This window comes from Arachis duranensis, chromosome 10, assembly GCF_000817695.3.
Source record: "Arachis duranensis cultivar V14167 chromosome 10, aradu.V14167.gnm2.J7QH, whole genome shotgun sequence".
Classification (NCBI taxonomy): domain Eukaryota; kingdom Viridiplantae; phylum Streptophyta; class Magnoliopsida; order Fabales; family Fabaceae; genus Arachis; species Arachis duranensis.
Window position 1 is genome coordinate 96,358,859 of NC_029781.3, and position 17,439 is coordinate 96,376,297.

General features: G+C 34.1%; 2 protein-coding genes across 3 annotated transcripts; both read right to left on the reverse strand.

Moving 5' to 3' along the window:
- Positions 1-814: 814 nt before the first annotated feature.
- On the reverse strand, positions 815-5,179 carry LOC107471070 (uncharacterized). 2 transcript variants are annotated; one of them, XM_052255189.1, is made up of 5 exons: positions 5,047-5,127; positions 4,774-4,924; positions 4,388-4,564; positions 1,428-2,711; positions 815-1,138 (listed from the first exon to the last, which is right to left on the reverse strand). In XM_052255189.1, exons 2-4 carry the CDS (start codon positions 4,876-4,878, stop codon positions 1,476-1,478), a joined length of 1,518 nt encoding a protein of 505 aa, XP_052111149.1. In that variant the 5' UTR covers positions 4,879-4,924; positions 5,047-5,127; the 3' UTR covers positions 815-1,138; positions 1,428-1,475. The 2 variants fall into 2 exon arrangements, with proteins under 2 accessions (XP_052111149.1, XP_052111150.1); XM_052255190.1 differs by having other exon boundaries at positions 816-1,138; positions 4,774-4,900; positions 5,047-5,179.
- Positions 5,180-6,126: 947 nt separating this feature from the next.
- LOC107471043 (glucose-6-phosphate isomerase, cytosolic 2B) lies at positions 6,127-14,806 on the reverse strand. Its single transcript, XM_052255710.1, has 24 exons — positions 14,537-14,806; positions 13,184-13,258; positions 13,026-13,102; positions 12,775-12,856; positions 12,569-12,616; positions 12,191-12,346; positions 12,022-12,118; positions 11,809-11,851; positions 11,219-11,286; positions 11,150-11,165; positions 11,020-11,068; positions 10,844-10,916; positions 10,684-10,744; positions 9,428-9,494; positions 8,811-8,867; positions 8,665-8,718; positions 8,444-8,572; positions 8,016-8,079; positions 7,824-7,897; positions 7,470-7,523; positions 7,317-7,385; positions 7,005-7,094; positions 6,723-6,830; positions 6,127-6,484 (listed from the first exon to the last, which is right to left on the reverse strand). Exons 2-24 carry the CDS (start codon positions 13,232-13,234, stop codon positions 6,434-6,436), a joined length of 1,638 nt encoding a protein of 545 aa, XP_052111670.1. The 5' UTR covers positions 13,235-13,258; positions 14,537-14,806; the 3' UTR covers positions 6,127-6,433.
- Between the last annotated feature and the right edge of the window lie 2,633 nt (positions 14,807-17,439).

Consider the following 17,439-nt stretch of genomic DNA (forward strand, 5'->3'; position numbering starts at 1 on the left):
TTTCCGATTGAACATGTCAACGACTAATCCATTACGGATTTGAGCTAAATTTAAAGGTTTGTATTTGTCCAATGAGTTGAAAATTTTCAAGTGTTTTTTATAAAGTTATCTGTATTTATTCACAACAATAATAAGTTAAAAATGTCATTCAAGATAAAAGTTTATGTTAATAGTATCCTAAATTCTTAACAGATCAAATTAATTTTTTTTAATTGGTTTTGGCCATATTTATATGATACTTTATGATTGATCAAGAAATTCTTAATTTTTTATCAAGTATTTTTTTTGTCTACGATATCTTCTAATTCAATAGACTTTATTAATAGATCTTAATAAATCAAGTTGAGATATTTTTGGTACTTCATATCAAAAGTGGGTTAACTTGAAAAAAGAAAAAAGGAACCAAGCGGATATCCAAACAAATTTTGTTATCAAAAAAATAAAAATGAGTGAAAGTCACCCTAGTTTTAATTGAGATATCCCCTATCGTAGAATGCATAACACTGAAGGACCTATAATTATGATAGTATTTGCAAGAATCAATAAGTCAAATTATCAACTCATTTGTCCGTTTAAATAAGTATCAATGATTTAAATTCTATTTAACAGCTCCAGAAATTCAATCACCAACATAGTCTATTCTTAACAATTACACTTGAAATTTGACAACTAAAATTAGCTCAAGTTTCATTCTGCCATCAGTAAGACTTATCTACATATTAAGTTTATAATTAATTATGCAGAAACTTGAAATTATTAATAAAAAACTGCAGAACAAGTTACATTACTCTAGAGAAAATTGCATACAGTAGTCAAGTTTAATTATACTAACATTTTTCTATCTCGGGAAAGAAATAGAGAAACAAAAAAGAAAAAATAAATTATATATATATATGGGCTAGAGTGACTAGCTACTATAACAGAAACTCAATTCTCAATGAGACCATGTTATGCTTCAGTAGAAATTAGAGGAAGCAAAGATGCAAGGAATTTGAAATTTCGGATGGAGACTAAGAAGCGCCTTTGAGTTTTGATTTGCTTCAGTTGCAGAAAATAGTTGAATCCTCATTCCTCATGCCTTGAGATCACAAATTGAATTATTGATATCAGCACCTTTTTGCAGACAAAGATATAAAAGCTGCATAGAGAAAATGAATAGATTCAGATATGAGTTCAGATACTGAACTATCTGAGGGGAAGCAGCAGATGTGAACAATCAATATGCAAAAGCACCAAGACCTTATATAATACAGACATTTTGAAATTCATCTTTAGGGTTTTTTTCTTCTTTTTTTAAAAGAAAATTTCTGATGCACAGATTTATGTTAATCGACGGTCCCTTTATTGATTAGTTTAGAAACTTGTAGCTCCTAATTCATATCCAATTTTCCATGCTTGAACTGAAAATTCAAAATGCACAGACAGACCTGATGAGCAACCTCAGCGAGCAATCGAATATCTCTCTAGAAGGTTTATCAGATTTTCTTCTCAATCCTCTGCTTCACTGCACTCTTCTGGTAACCAATCTGTTCATCTGCAGTTCCCAAAGATTCCTTTTTTCTTTTCCTTTGGAAAGTATACTTCAGAAGCCTACCAGGGGATCCACCATTTTCTTCAAATGCTTTTGGATTTGCCAAATTAATACTCGAAGATGGAATATCAACAATCTCAACTTTCGCCGTAGAACTCAGACCTGCTAAATTCTTTGAAGTCCTCCCTTCTAAATCGTTATCCTTCTCAATGGCCTTCTCTAACAGTTCATATTTATTAACTGCCTGTAAACTTTCTTTAACAGAAGCAGATTCATGCACAGGTCCTACATTTGTCAAGGGGGGAGCAGGCATCATCTTCGCAACATATTCATCGTAGCTAGGTTTCGCATCATTGCACACTGATGGCTGCTTAAGAACAAGTGACGGTTTACAATGTGCAGAAGCAGAAGATCTGATTCTTACATGTCCACATCTTTTATTTCTTTTCAGTTTGCAAATGGCACAAAGCTTGATAGAAGGTAGAGAGCATGCACCTTTGCTGGATTTACATTTTTCACCAAGATGTATTCTACAAGACGAATGAAAGCATGATCTACAATATGAAAATCTCTTCCTTGTTCGATTTTTATGGAATTTGACATGTTTCTTCATCTCCATTTTCTTTGCTCCGGTACATGGGGCACTAAGTCTTTTCTTTAGACAAATATGTTGATTGTGCTCCTCTCTAGAGAGAAGCTTCTCATCCAGCATGTTTCCTTCTAGTGCACAGACCCTTTGAGTACATCCATTTTTGCAAAGTTCAGATTTCTTGCTTCTCATGATGATGGAAGCAAAATCAGGTTTACGAGCATAGAAATCTTCTAAGTTAGGGATGCACAATTGTTCTGATTGTTTTGGCACATTATTGCAGTTATCATCCACAGGCTTCAAAGTCGGGGATATGTTCTTTACGTTGCAATTTGTGATATGATCTTGATCTTGATTAGGAGAGGATACTGAAGTCTCGGGTTGTGCATCCTCTTCAACAGATGGAACGCGATTTATGTTTTGCTCATCCAAAGATTGGATCTGACTAATCTTTGTCTTCTCTAACTCGTCGTATACTTGTTTTAACTCTATCCTAAGATCCGTTATAACATCCTCTGCCTCATTCAATTGTGCTTCAAGCTCTTCAATTTTTCTTTGCTGGTTAATTGACGCTCTCTCTGCTTCAGCTGTCTGCATACGAAGAAAACATTGTTTATGGTACTTTGTCTCTCTGAAACAAAAAACAAATGCAAATATTTGAAAACAAATATACAAAATTTATTCCTCAAGTACATTCACATTTATAATCCAAGCCATTTAGTAAACAATTCTTCTTGCAGAGGAATCAAGATGTGGAGAGTGTGGCCTCCAATCCTCCATTAAAGTTTTAGGATTTTGGTTAGTAGGTGCAATTATATTAATGCCATGAATAACTCGGAATTCAGTTTCGACATAGGTAAAAGGAGTGAAGGGACAGGTTTGAAGTATAAAATGGACAAAACTTTACCCTTCAAGTCCTTCTCTTTCTGACATGTCCCTTCAAAACCAAAACTCGCAAACACACCCTTAGGAAATGGTCAAGATATGCAACCCAAAGCAGGATGACATCTCGCCAGACAAGCAGCAAAATAAAGTTTTTTCTTTCATGATCATTAAACAAAAAGGAGAAAGGAGAAAAGCTATAGAGAATCAGTCTGCTCAAACTTCATTACAATTATTATCCAAATTTGACAGATTACTAGTTATCCAGAACATAAGTAGAAAATAACTGGGGCACTACTGGAAGATCCCATGTCAGCAATCAGCTACCATAAAAGCTCATAAATCCGTTGTTATATCTTTAAGTCTTTAACATATTCTATTATGCAAATTCTTTGTTAACATATGTTGAAATTCAACTTTGCTCACCAGACTGTAGGGAGCAAATTCTTAAGAACAGTTAGTTATAGAAGTTTGACAGCTTTTGACAATTCAACTCTCCTCAGTCCTCACCTCATGTGTATTTTATGTGTAAGTGTAACAACCTTGATACATATGATTTATATGCTTCAGCTTGGAGCAAACATTATATATTACTGGATACATTTAATTTCAGTTTTTATCACTAGCTTCCTAGATTCCTGTTCTAGATTAGATATTGCATATATATATTTAGGAGATTTGGTTTATTTTTCTAGTAATACTACATTATGTACCAAAAGAAATTAATATTTTAACAAATTCATTCCTGATTAAAAAAGAATATAAAAAATATTGGGTCCCTAAATAACCATGTTCATAAGAAGTTAATCATTTTGCTCCAAACACAGGTATACAAGACAGACGAAAGGGGGAGATGGCGAGATTATATGCAAAACAAAATTAACACTACAGTTCACCACTCCAAAGCCACAATGAAGGTAAGCAATTTGACAACAAAACATTTCATTCTAATGCACCACAAAGAACCATCAAAATCTGTATCCATCAAACCACATTTGATACCTAGGATCTTCCATTTCAGACTCATAATTAAACTCAAAAGGATAACCTGGTGCACAAGCATCACACATAAATGCACCGAGAATGTCTGCCTCCAAAGAATGTGTAATGTAAGAAGCTTAACCTTATAATTACATCAACCACACAGCTTGAACTAGTGATAGCAATATAGCTATGAACTCCATCATAACATTTTTTTAAAGTTAGTCCCTTTTATCCTCATGTCAACTATTTTTTGAATTTTTTCGGTTTCTCACATATCCTCGTATAACCAGAGGAAGAGTGTGATCTCAACTATCAAAGTCTCTAAAGATTAAAAAATAAAATAAAAGATCATCACCAATCAAACAAAAACATCAATTAAACAGTAATGGTAAGTATGAAACCTTTGCATCAAGCATATGCTTCAATCTAAGCATCAATCGAAGCCCCTCTTCTTTAGTCCATTCGAGTTCATGGAGAAATCCATGGACCCTCCATTCTGAAGCCATTACCCTGACTGCGGCCTCTTTTCCAGTGTTAAGAATCACATCTGCATAAGCCTTCTTCAAGGCAACCAATTTCTGTGTAGAAAAAGAAAAACTAAATTCTCACCCAACAAAGGGTCTCCTACTTTTAAAAGAGCTTAAGAATGATGAGCTAAGTAAGTTTATACAAAACTAAATAAATAAATATTTGAATTTCAGATGTTTAGAATCAAACTGAAAAAAAAAAAAAGTGAATATCAAAGTTAGTTAGTTAGTTAGGTTTACTCTTTCTTTATTTTATTTACCTGAGTTTCTTCTTCTAGCTTTTGCTGCTGCATCATGAAATTGGAGTTAGGGAGTTCGGTTACAGTTTGCGAGAAGAGAGAGGGTTCTCTATATGTTCCCTCCATTGCGGTTTGTTTTCGCTGGCCGCTACCAAACAGTGGATTTTGTTTTCTGTTACGGAAAACCGAAAAAAAATAGAGAATGGGCGAGTTGAAATGTGGTTTTACGAATATACCCTAGTTAATAGTTTTCAAATTGGAAGATCGCGTTGGGGCGTTTCCATGGACAGTTACCTGCTAGTAATTGCAAGATGGTTTAACGTTTTCTGGTTGTCGTCACTCCATTTTGCTGGTGAACGACGTAGACTTCTGTTGAGTTTTGAGAGCCCTTTTTTTTTTCTTTTTGAATTTTACTTTTGAGTTTTTTGTTCACTTGGCCCGTTGTATCTGACGATCTTCCCTCCATTGCTCTTTGATTTTACAAATCTACCCCTGATTGGTGGTTTTCAAGATCAAGGCCGCGACTCCCGTCCTTGTTTGTTGAAAACATTATTAGGCTCTGTTTTGATAAAACTTTTCGAAAGATTGTTTGTTGTGCTTTTTTAAAATAAAACACCTTATTTTATATATTGGTAAATTAATTTTACGTTTAATAAATCAAAAATTTTATGTATTTATATTTGCAATTTTAAAAAGCTAAAAGTATTTTTAAAAATATTTAATAAATTTTTTTTAAAATTAACTTGTATTGATCAAAATTAAATTATCTAATATAATCTCATATATTAATTAATATTCAAATTTAATTCTTACATTAATATTTATTATAATATTTTTAAATTTTAAAAATTAATTTTACCAACCACATTTATTATTGCTTGTACTTATTAACAAATATTTTTTATTTATTTTTTTATTTCCAATGGTATCCCCAACCCGACAGGTCAAAGACTAATCCATCGCGGATCTGAACTCCATTTAGGAGTCTGCCGCTAACCAATGGGTTGCTCTATGCACAAGGCGGGATTCAAATCCCCGAGACTTATTTAAACAGTGAGCTGACCACTTAACCAATCCAAGTTGGTTATTTAATTTATCAAACAAAAATGCTACAACTTTTAAAAACTAATTTTTATAAGCTACTTTTCAAAAATAAAAACTTTACCAATCTACGTCTAGCAACTTCTTATGTGTAATTTCGAATGCAAAATTTCTTATTAAAAAATTGTAATTCTTAAGCTGAAAAATAAGAACCGAATTCAGAAATCTATTCGCATTGCCATGACCTCGCCTAGTGGGAAAAAAGATAGCCTTTGTTTCTCTTTTTTTTTTCTTTTTTTAGCAAGAAAGAAGCTCAATCCATCCAAAAACGTATTGAAAGCTAAAAGGTTAAAATGCATCTTCAATCTGTCAGTAGAGAGCCCTTTGGTAACAAGTTCACAGACCAATTCTGCCCTCTATTTGACCACTGTATTCGAAAATGGAAACACAAACCATTCAGTGTATATAACGTTATTATTAGGATCCTTTGGTTTGACCAGAAAATCCAGCACCTCACATTCAGAGAGAAAAACATTCAAGTTGCCCAAAGTTTGAAGCAGTATAACAGCCTTATGAGTGAAATTTGCAAAATGGCTCTGATAAATGCCACACCAAATGTTAAGTTACCGCATAAACGAAGTTAAATCTGAGGTAAATGAGTTGGTGGATCAGCTGGGATATCTGCACTTGCCTGCCATGTTAACACGAAAGTCGATTCAGTAAACTTCTTAAGCAACAAGATCAATAGCAGCAATATCTTATGGTTTTAGTATTATTGTCAACCACAAAAGTATGATTCGTGTGTTATAACTACAACTTTAGGTGAACTCTCAAATTTGATAACCTTGTTAATAGATAATTATTTGTCTCAGAAAGAATCAGAAAACAAAACTTATCTTATTTCTTGGGAAAAATATTTGTTGCCATACCTGAAGATATCTTGTTAACATAGTTGTAGTACTGAAATTAAAGCCTTGAATTGGTTCCTTCTTTGTATGCGACGCATTAAGTTGCTTTCTCACTTGAGTAGCTAATGACTGCCACAGAAAAAGAAAAGGTCAGGATCAGTATGCAATGAGAAAATTGAAGTTAATTACAAATGCACATACACAATGCTTATTTCATTAAAACGAAACAACTATGAGAGCATATTGTTCTGCAAGCTCAAGAACTAAGAACATTAAATCATCACTAATCTAAAAAGTACACACCTTCCCCAGTTCCACTCCCCATTGATCAAAAGAATTGATGTTCCATATGAAACCTTGAACAGCAACTCTATGTTCATAGATTGCTAACAACTGCTCAAAAGCAAATAATATTAGTAACAAGAACTCGAGTTGTACACGCCTCATTAAAGAAAACCATTTGTTGAATATAAACTGCTTAACAACGGAAAAACCCATATCAGGATATTCCAAATGAAAAGCAGATTACAAGAATATTCAACTTCCCATGAACAGGAAACAATGTTTTCGCTTTATTTATAAATCACAATCACAATAAGCAGATGGGGAATGAACCTGTCCAATATTATAAGCATTCAATGATGGAAGCAGAAGACTGACAGATGGCCGATTGCCAGTGAAGGTCTGCAGGAAAAAAAAAATGCAACATAAAGGCACCTACCTATTTTGTAACTTCAAAATGTAATACAGGAGCATTTGGGAAATTACCTTGTGTGCCACAAGATGTGGTGGAACATTCTCTTTTTGCAACTGTTCTGGTGTCTGCAAAAAGATGATTAATTATAACCCTCAAATTAACTGAAACAATTGCATGTGACATGTTTGACATTAAATCTCCGCTGCTGAATTCTATTTTTCACTTTCTTTGACAACAATGCTATATAGCACGATAATTATCATAAAAATGCAAACATTAGAGTAACATGATAATCTCTGTGTGATGAACATGTTAATCTAATTGCTAGATATTAAAAATAATAATCAACTTAAACACTTCATTAGGAAAGGGATCTGATGAGAGGAGTGGACTAAGATAATATAAGAGAGAGATCATGAATATACCTTCCCATAAGCAAGGGCATCTGGTTGTGCAAAGAAATTTGACATTAGCTCATCATGATTGCTCACTACCTCACCTGCACAAAGCAAATCAATTACAAATTGTGTTCTCAAACACAGAATAAAAGCATAAACTTCCAACCATCAATCATTTATGATGAAAATTTGATCATGAAAAAATAAGGGGAACTCTACCTTTCAGGTAAACAGGTTGCTGACTTTTCACAACTCCAATAAAATCACAAGGAATAACACGGCCCTACAAATGATAAGACTTGATTTAAACAGCAAAGTTCATTCCATGAAGAGATAAATCTAAAGCTATAGTAATGGGCAGAATGTAAGGCGTGCCACAGAACTATTGTTATTAGACTACAGGATAGTTAGTAAAAAATAGATTTTAAATTCTATGCACCTTCAGCACAAAACTCTTTTACATTAACATCCAATTTGGTGCTGCCACGTAAATATCTTGTTAACATAGTTGTAACACTTTCATGAAATTTTTTTATGGATTTTCGTCCTCATTAACCATAATAATCAATTAAAACTACATATTAATGTTCAAAAAACACAAACTAACATTCAAATACAAATTATAACAAAATATCTTTATGTATCACCTGGTGTATAAGTTGATAAAAACTGTGTTGCCCATTTGTTCCTGGTTCACCAAAATCAATCTCACCAGCCTCAAATGGTAGAGGTACCCCATCAATAGAAACTCCCTTTCCATTACTTTCCATGCTGACCTAATTTCAAACAAACAAAGAAAATATAAGAACAGAAAAAATAACAATAAATGCGCCTGAGGCTTCAAATCACAAGGCTGTAACAAACAGACCTGTTGAATGTGTGGGGCAAGCTTCTCCAAGGCTTGAGAATAAGGTAAGATAGCCTAAACCAAAATTTTTGTTTGTCAAAAAATGATTGATAAAGAATAAAGAGATAGAGAAATACTTTTAATATAACAGAACATTAGGTACTCACTCTGGCAGGATATCCAAGGAATGAGACATTCCATACGCTCAACAACCCGAGAAGCACCTGGGGCATTGACATTGTTATTGATCATGTCATCTTCTTGCACTTGTTAAAGAAACATCTTTAATATTCATCACTATCTACAAAGCAGTTGTTTTTTCAAAGGAGAGATTACTTGTTAAACTGTAAAAGTAACACATTTTGGGTGCAAAGAATCCTATATCAAATAAGGTTGAGTAAGCAATGGATGCAAACTGAGAAGATCAAAAGAGTGAATTTAAGGGAAGTTGCAAAAAAAGAGAAAAAAATAGGAGATTAAATGGTTAATGAATGGGAAAAGTATGATTTCGAAAAGGGAGTCAGATAAATATTCCTTTCTCCTAATTGATTTGAGCTCTACTACAACACTCTGTAATTATTACAATGTTAAAATTCTATTCTGTGAACTCCACCTAGTAGCTTAATCTTTCAGGTATGAGAAAGAGTTGGTTCAGATAATCACTTTCTAACATGTTTATAATAAAATAAACAAATGGTTTAAAGTTGGTGTAACAACATATGCAGGAGATCCACAAGTGTAATTAAAACAACAGAGAAAAGAAGGTTAATTAAGGGGCACTTACAGGTATATTTCTTTCAAATGGTTCTGAATGCACATGTTGATCAATACTGGAAGCTCCCTTTAGAAACCTTCACAAAAGAAATAAAATATCATGTACAAACCAAGAACATGGACATGGCCTACACTTATGTCAAATACCACAAAGAAATTAATAAGTGGATCTCTTTAGTGCCTTCGAATTGACACGACTCCCAAGAGTGCACCATATTATCGTTTGGTTGATCATACAGAAATATCAGAACGAAATATTAGAACATTTTAGGCATCTTACATAACATACTATCTGTTATAACAACAAAGAGTTACAACAATGTTTTACAGTTTTAGAACCATATAGATTGAGCAAGATGATTTCTGAAAGCATAGATTCACAAAAATATATAACTTATTTTGACATCAAACACCATTTTATTATTATTGGCAACAACATTAATAAGCCTTGTTCCATTGGGAAAGATCAGCTATATGGATCAAACAATTTCATAATACAATATCGTAGATCATATTTAGGTTCAAACCATTAATAATTTTGAATTATCCGGTATGGCTTTTGTATATCTCAGATTACCTCTAGCTATAGAATTACTTCCCATTGATCTAGTCTCCTTAATGCGAACTGTAGAGGCCTTTTCCATACATGTCAAAAGCACCTAGATAGGATTGTCCAATTTTCTACACAAATGGTACTACCGCAACTCCCTTTCTCCAATGTGCTCATTTCTGATTGTATAACATATTACAAGACCATATGCATAAGAATAATTAATTTTTCATCTATTATGTCAACTAAAGATGTTTGATCCATGCCATGAAGATTGGACAAGTTAGAGTGATGCCTGTTGTTGAAATAATGGTAGCTCATCCTAGGTGATTTGGACATGTTAGAAGATCAGAAAAAGCACCCAGTCAAGAGGGTAGATTAAAGGAGATAGCCCAGTGGTTAATGGGGTGATGAGAAGAGAATTTCTATTTATTTATTGAATTTCATTAAGATGAGGAGAAGGATAATACAAGGTGAACAGACTAAGTTCAGAGATGAATCATGATATGGTGCGAGGGTGTCGTTTGATCATGTAGGCAACCCTACCGAATAGAACAAGGCTTTGTTGTTACTGTTGTGTCACCTAAAGATGTTGATTTCATCTTCTTTTCTAATATAATGCTTACTAGAGAGCATTAGACAATAAGTGCCAAGACTTTCAAAATAAATGAACTAAGCTACTGAAAAGACCATTCTATCAATACTAAATTGCATACTTCTCAATTACTGGGAAACCATATTGTAGAGATAAAGGCAATACTCCAACAGCACTGCAAACTGTAAGCAACATGAGACAGAAGTCAAAATCAAAAACATTTAGTAACTCAAATATAGCTCTTAAAAAATAGAAATCATAAGAAGTAGATAAATACTTACCACTATATCGGCCACCAACCCAATCCCAAAATGCAAAAGCATTATTAGGGTCAATGCCAAACTTTTCCACAAGCTACATTGAAGATGAGAAGAAAAGATAAAACAGGCTGAGCCTAAATAATTGATAAATAACTCTATGCTATCAAATGCAAAAAGCACAGAGCATATGAATATACCGTAAGATTAGTACTGACAGCAACCATATGTTTTGCAACTGCTGAGGGCCTGGAGACAAAATGTAATCATAAGCCAGTCAGAGCCTTAATAGCACTAGTCTCGAACATATAGCCTTAATACTTCACTTACCCGAGAGCAGATGAAAGTAAAATATAAAGGGAAAAAGGAAGGAGAAAAAAAAGAAAGAAAACTAGCTACCTAGGGTTGTTTCAGGATTTAATCCCGTGATATTTCTGGCAACATCAATTGGATCAACGTTTGCAAGACTGCATAAGGAAGCAAATGCAAGAAGAGGTTGGTTTTATGATATGGTATAAATGTAGCTTTAGCACAACAAAGTTCAAACAGCACATATCCCATAATTGCAGTTACAGTAAAACAACCAATAATAAACAAACAAGGACATAATATAAATATTAAATCTCTACCTGAGCCATTAAATGGTACATTGGCACATTAACACAGTTTAAGAGAGCCTCAAAGGCCCAAACAGCTATCTAATTTTGTTAACGAACCCACTCATGAGCACGATGCATCCTTTTTGGCAAGATTATCAGCATTGCATAAATCACAGGGTACCATTAAATGAAGACTCTGGAAAAGGTCAGGTATAAATCTAAATCACCATTGTCACCACTAAGTATGAGACAGAATAACAGTGGGGAGGTGCAAGGGAACTGTGGAATGTATCTCAAATGTTCACATAGACATAATTATAAATCTAGAACCATACATGTAGTAGTGTTCAAAACCAGAGTTTGGGAACCAAAACAATATTAGAAACTTACAAGCGCAGCTGACGTCCTCTTGAAGATTCACTTGCTTCAGGATCTGTAAGATGTAATACATAAATATATACTTTCAACATTACTACTTGTTTTAATATAAAATGCATTGTTCTTATGTTCATATGTATATATAGGCATAAACATAAGTATAAATATTATGAAGGGAAACAATAATAATATAATGCCACTAAGAGACCAGAAAGCATCAACAACCTGTTTGTAGAGCAGTGTGCACAAAAAGTGGGCCTAAGAAGCTACCACCAATACCGATGGCAACAACATCCTTCAGTTGCTTTCCTGTAGCTCCAACCTACAAAAATTTCAATTAACACCCTCAAGTTAAGAAATGTCCATATATGAATATTGACAAGTATATTCTTACCCAAGATCCACTGCGAACCCGCTCGGAAAACTCCTTTATTTTGTCCAGCACTTTCCAAACATCAGGGACAACATTCTTTCCATCACTCTGTATAACAGCATCCCTTGAAGCACGAAGAGCAACATGGAGCACTGACCTATTCTCAGTGCTATTTATCTGAAAGTCAAGTAAAAGTGACCCCACGGAAGATGTTATAACTCAAAAAATGAAGGAAATGAATCCATAACGTATATATGCATGTGCAAAGTTACAAAGATTCCTGGATTAGAGGGAGCATTTCAATGAAGGGGCCAAAAAAAATAGTATGAGATTTATAAAACGTTAAGTTTGCCATGAGTATAAGTGTGGAGCCCATTGGACAAGCACACAAGCACTTACATGCTCCCCATTGTACATTCGGCCTATCTTCTGTTTCAGGGATGCAGCCTACATCATGCCAAGGTAAAAAAAAATAATGAGTTAACTTTGTTTCAGTTTAATGATTGACTTTTCTTTAAAAAGAGGATCATCCCAAGTGGCAACAGATTTTTTTTTCAATAAAGAAAGAAATAAATTGTCCAAATACCTAAAAGAAGTGAACTGACCTCAGCCAATTTGAAGAGTTTTCCCACTGTTTCAAGGGTAGCCTGCTGTCTTGAGTAGTCCAATAGAATCCCATCAAACTCGCTTCAAAGAAAGAAAATCAGAAGTTTATAAATCACAATATTATCACATTGGTTTTAGGTCAGCTTAAAAGCATGAAATATTTCCAAATTGTGGGAATGACAAACTCTGTATTCACTACAAAATGAGAAAAGAAGAAATCCTCAGATTATGACTTCACAAAATGACATACACCGTCATGGACTGGGATCTAGCATCATCACGCAATAAATCTCGCAAATGAGTCTTTTTTATGTCTGCGACATGGGCCTACACAAAGGAGATTCACTTAATAGAATGTTTCACAATATTTCTGCATTATGCATGTCTAAGAAATAGTTTTCCTATTACCTTCAACTCCTTCCATTGCTCGGTGTCAGAGATTAGCGTGGAAGAAGCCATTTTAAATTATGACTGATAGATAGCCTGCACAAAGAAATTTCAAAAACGTTATAGGCCAACTGTCTTTGAACAATTTCTTATCACAATCTTACAAGTTTTTGCACCAACTGAAGCATGATGACACATTTATAGCGTATGGAAAAATAGAATCAAAAGAAGGGGGATTAGAATATATAAAATATTAACATCAAGGCGATGTACATAAAATAAAACTAACTATAGAATTCTAATTACTTGCATGACAACTCAATCTTAGCTTACAAAAGGATAGTTATAAGAATTAATCCATAAAACCAAAGTAGCCGCAATTAGGATCATTTCAAGAAATTCTATGAGGTAACTCTTGTTGACTTACCCCAATGAAAGCGATAAATTTCATTAATCCAGCCGTAGAATCATATCATATTATGATGCTAATCAAGCTTACCAAATTTTAGAAAATTCAGACATCAATAGATATGTAATCTAATGTACATAAAAGGGTAAAAGTGAATGTTATAATGATATATCAAATCAATTCCAGCTTTACAAAATTTTATTAGATTGGTTTATATAGTGAAATGTTGGAATTCAACGGTTGGATCAATGAAATTCATCTTGCATAAGAAGTTATTGACAATGTAAGTGAACAAGAGTTACCTCATATGTTTGTGTGTGTGTGTGTGTGTGTGTGTGTGTGTGTGTGTGTGTGTGTGTGTGAGAGAGAGAGAGAGAGAGAGAGAGAGAGAGTATTTCAAATAGAATTTCGTGGAATGATCCTAATTACAGCTACTTTGATTAATCAAACAATAGCTTCCTTCAGCAGCATCAGCACTATGAAAGAAATAACATATGGTAATTGAGACACAGATAATTCAAACGCTAAGCACAGTGAAACAATTTAACACTAAACAAAAAAACTCTAGTTTATATCAACAATCATCATGACAAAGAAGGTCCATTTTTAGCTACTAACATAGTGATTCAACTGCTATAGAAAATGAAAGAATCAGCAACTAAATCATCAATCAAACCCATCGTAGCATTTAGCTAAACACCAGTCCCAATAAAAAATCCCAGTTAAGCTGTTAATCATGATACTTAAATTAGTTATGATCCAATACTGAACATAGATTTCCACCAGAATACGGAACATCAGGTTATGATCGAAACCTAAATTAGTGAGAATCACACGCACTTACACACTCACTCAAACACGCCAAATACTGAATAATATCAAATTTCATAGAATCCATCAAAACATGCAACACTGAATAATACAAAAATCGAAAGAACAGAACAGAGAAACGGTTTGGTCCAAACCTGGAAAAAGGACGCAACTTTGAATCGAGAACAGAAAAATGTGCGTGTATAATTAACCTTAGATTGTGATTTTGGATATGGAAGAGTTATCAATATGAGGTGAAAAGGTAGCAATTATTAAAAACAATTCAAAGAAAAAAAAAAGGTGGATTCAATGTCTGTGGACAGAGTGACCTTATTAAAGATTTAGGGTTAATTATTAATTAGCAAATTACAATCACTTCTTTTTTTTTTTCTTTTTTTTTTTGCTTAACAATGGATCGATGCACACAGATTCTCAGTTTCACAAAGACAATAAGACAAGTAGACAACGCAGCATATGAATATGAAATTTAATTATTAGATTAATTATAGGAGTAATGATATACATCCAAATTTTTTTATTAATTAGGTCTAACTAACTTAGTTTAATAACAAAAATTAGTTATGATTAATATTATTTTAAATATTATTGTTTAACTTACAAACTTTTGTCCATCAAAAAAACGAGTCGTTCTTCACCACATCGCGAACCACAGAAATTAGAATTCTATAATATGACTTTTTTTACTGGTTTCATTCCATGTACTTCTGGTTTCTATAGTATAGTATTCTGAAAATCAACAAGTCTCCTAGAAAGTCTAATAAATATGGAAAAGTATAGGTAGATAATGAGAATACTAAACAATGTGAACAATAGATATGTCGGATGTTCAATTCAATAGGTATGCAGATAATTATGTTCATTATTTTTAATTGAATGGTTATTTCTTTTGATTCGTTTTATTCATGTACAATTAATAATGGGTAGATGTTCAATTCATTAGATATGCGGATGATTATCCTAATGTTAGCAGATAATTTGGGAGTAGAATGTTTTTTTACTTTATTAGGCCAATTCTAGAATCCATTGTTCACAAAAATTATTGTCTACTTAACAAAACCCAATAAATATACTAAATAAATCTTTATCGGTAAATTTTATTCTCATTCATATTTTTTTCTTAATCGTGTCTTTGTAGTATACTAGAATTAAAAGCTATTTTCACTAACCATTATAAATTTATATTTATTAAACACTCCACGTTCTAGTCCTATTTATATAGCACACGCTCTTTTTGGTCTTATTTATATAGCATACACTCTTTAGTAAGTCGAATTGATTTAATTCAATCTAATAAAATGCATGCCTTTGCTAGAAAATCAAATCTTAGATTTGATTTACTATGAGCTACTAATTTTTTTAAATTGAAATAAGTTGTTTCGATTTAATACATGCAATAAATATCCTTATTAAATCAAATCATATAGATTTGATTTATACGATTTCGAAGTAAATCGAATCGTATGAGTTAATATTTAAAATCGTCCCTAAAAGATATCTCGATCTCCATATGAGTCCTTGAATGATAAAGTTAATCAAAATCGTCCTCGAAAGATGTCGGACATGACCACGTTAGTCCTTCTGTCATCTCGTCCGCTGAGCTGGCTAACGTTGGTTGACGTATTCCGTTAAGTGCCCGCGTGGCACAGTAACAAAACGACGCCGTTTTTAATCAATGGCCTCCAGGTGTTGATACGACGTCGTTTGGTGTCCAGGAGAGATTCAAAATGTTACAACTTATCACCCCCTCTGTTAATAAACATCTCACTCTGTTTCGCTCTAAAACCTGTCGTCTCTCCCAAACTATGCACTAAGGCTTTGACCCAATTCTTGAACCAGGACATCAACCTTCGTCAGTGTTGGAAGACCAATAAAACAGAAGAGGTATCGGTACTGAATACCATTGTTCTGAAAACCGAACCGGACCGGCCGGTTCAACCGGATTAACCGGGAACCGGTCATCTAACCGGTTCGGTTGAGGTGTAAAACCGTCTGGCATAAAACCGGTAAAAAATCGGTCGAACCGGCAGTTAACCGATGAACCGTTTGAACCGAACGGTTTTTTTCCGGTTTTTAATTTAAAAAAATAAAAAAATATATATAAATCCTTTACCCTTCCCCGTTTTCTCTCTCTCACTCATGCACAAGACCCACCCCCCTCCTCACTCTCTCCACTCCACGGAACCCTAGCCCCCTTTTCTTTCGCCCTCCCAGCCAACAGCAGCAGAAGCCACCGTCCAATGCCCAACGCCGTCGTCGCCGACGAACTCGTATCCTCAGCCAGCGTCCAGCCTCGTCGTCGCCGATCCTCTTCTCCTGGATCCCATGCATCTCCTCGCGTCGCTAGGTCTCATCGCGGAACGGATAGAAGGTGCTGTCGCCGCCGGGTGGAACTGACCGTGGTGGCATCAAGAATCGTCGCCTGTGGAAGGTGAAGGTATACTCGTCGCTGTCATCGTTTCTCTTCCCCTCGCTGTCGTCTCTCTGTCGCTATCGAGCCCTCTCTCTGTCTTCGTCGTCGTTGGCCACCCTAAAATCGTGTCTCCGTCGATCCCCTTCTCTCGCGCGTCAAGCTTGTCTTCAATCCCTCTGTGCCTGAGCTCACTTCCCCTCTTCCATCGCCATCACTTGGATTCCTCCTTCGCTGCCGGTCTTCAATTTAATTTTGCTTGTTTTTTTAATTACATTTGGGTTCTGATTTCTGATTCTAAGTTTACTGATTTCTTCTTAGCTTGAGTTTATGAATTTCTGAGTTTGTAAGCAGATTTCTGCCCTGCTTCAATTTTCAATTTTGGGAGTTAATTGCTATTTTTTTGGATTTGATCATGTTGATTGTTGCTTGTTTGTCTAGGTTAATTGTTGTGCTTCATTGCTGTCTTCTGCATTTAATTTCTGTTGATTGTTGCTGTCTTTTGCTTTTTAGCTTTTAATTTTGTTAATTAAATGAATTAATCAAGTTTTTTTATTCTGTTTTTGTTCTGTTTTTAATTTGTTATTGCAATTGGATTTCATAATTTGATTGTTTAATTTAATAATATTT

Excerpts from the sequence above, each read along its gene's own strand:
- LOC107471070 (XM_052255189.1), bottom strand. The coding sequence starts at position 4,878 with ATGGAGGGAACATATAGAGAACCCTCTCTCTTCTCGCAAACTGTAACC. Across the intron at positions 4,565-4,773 it reads AGCTAGAAGAAGAAACTCAG|AAATTGGTTGCCTTGAAGAA; the intron begins GTAAATAAAATA and ends TTTTCTACACAG. Across the intron at positions 2,712-4,387 it reads AGCATATGCTTGATGCAAAG|ACAGCTGAAGCAGAGAGAGC; the intron begins GTTTCATACTTA and ends CTTCGTATGCAG.
- LOC107471043 (XM_052255710.1), bottom strand. The coding sequence starts at position 13,234 with ATGGCTTCTTCCACGCTAATCTCTGACACCGAGCAATGGAAGGAGTTG. Across the intron at positions 8,573-8,664 it reads TTGCCCCACACATTCAACAG|GTCAGCATGGAAAGTAATGG; the intron begins GTCTGTTTGTTA and ends GTTTGAAATTAG. Across the intron at positions 8,080-8,443 it reads TTTATCAACTTATACACCAG|GGCCGTGTTATTCCTTGTGA; the intron begins GTGATACATAAA and ends TATCATTTGTAG.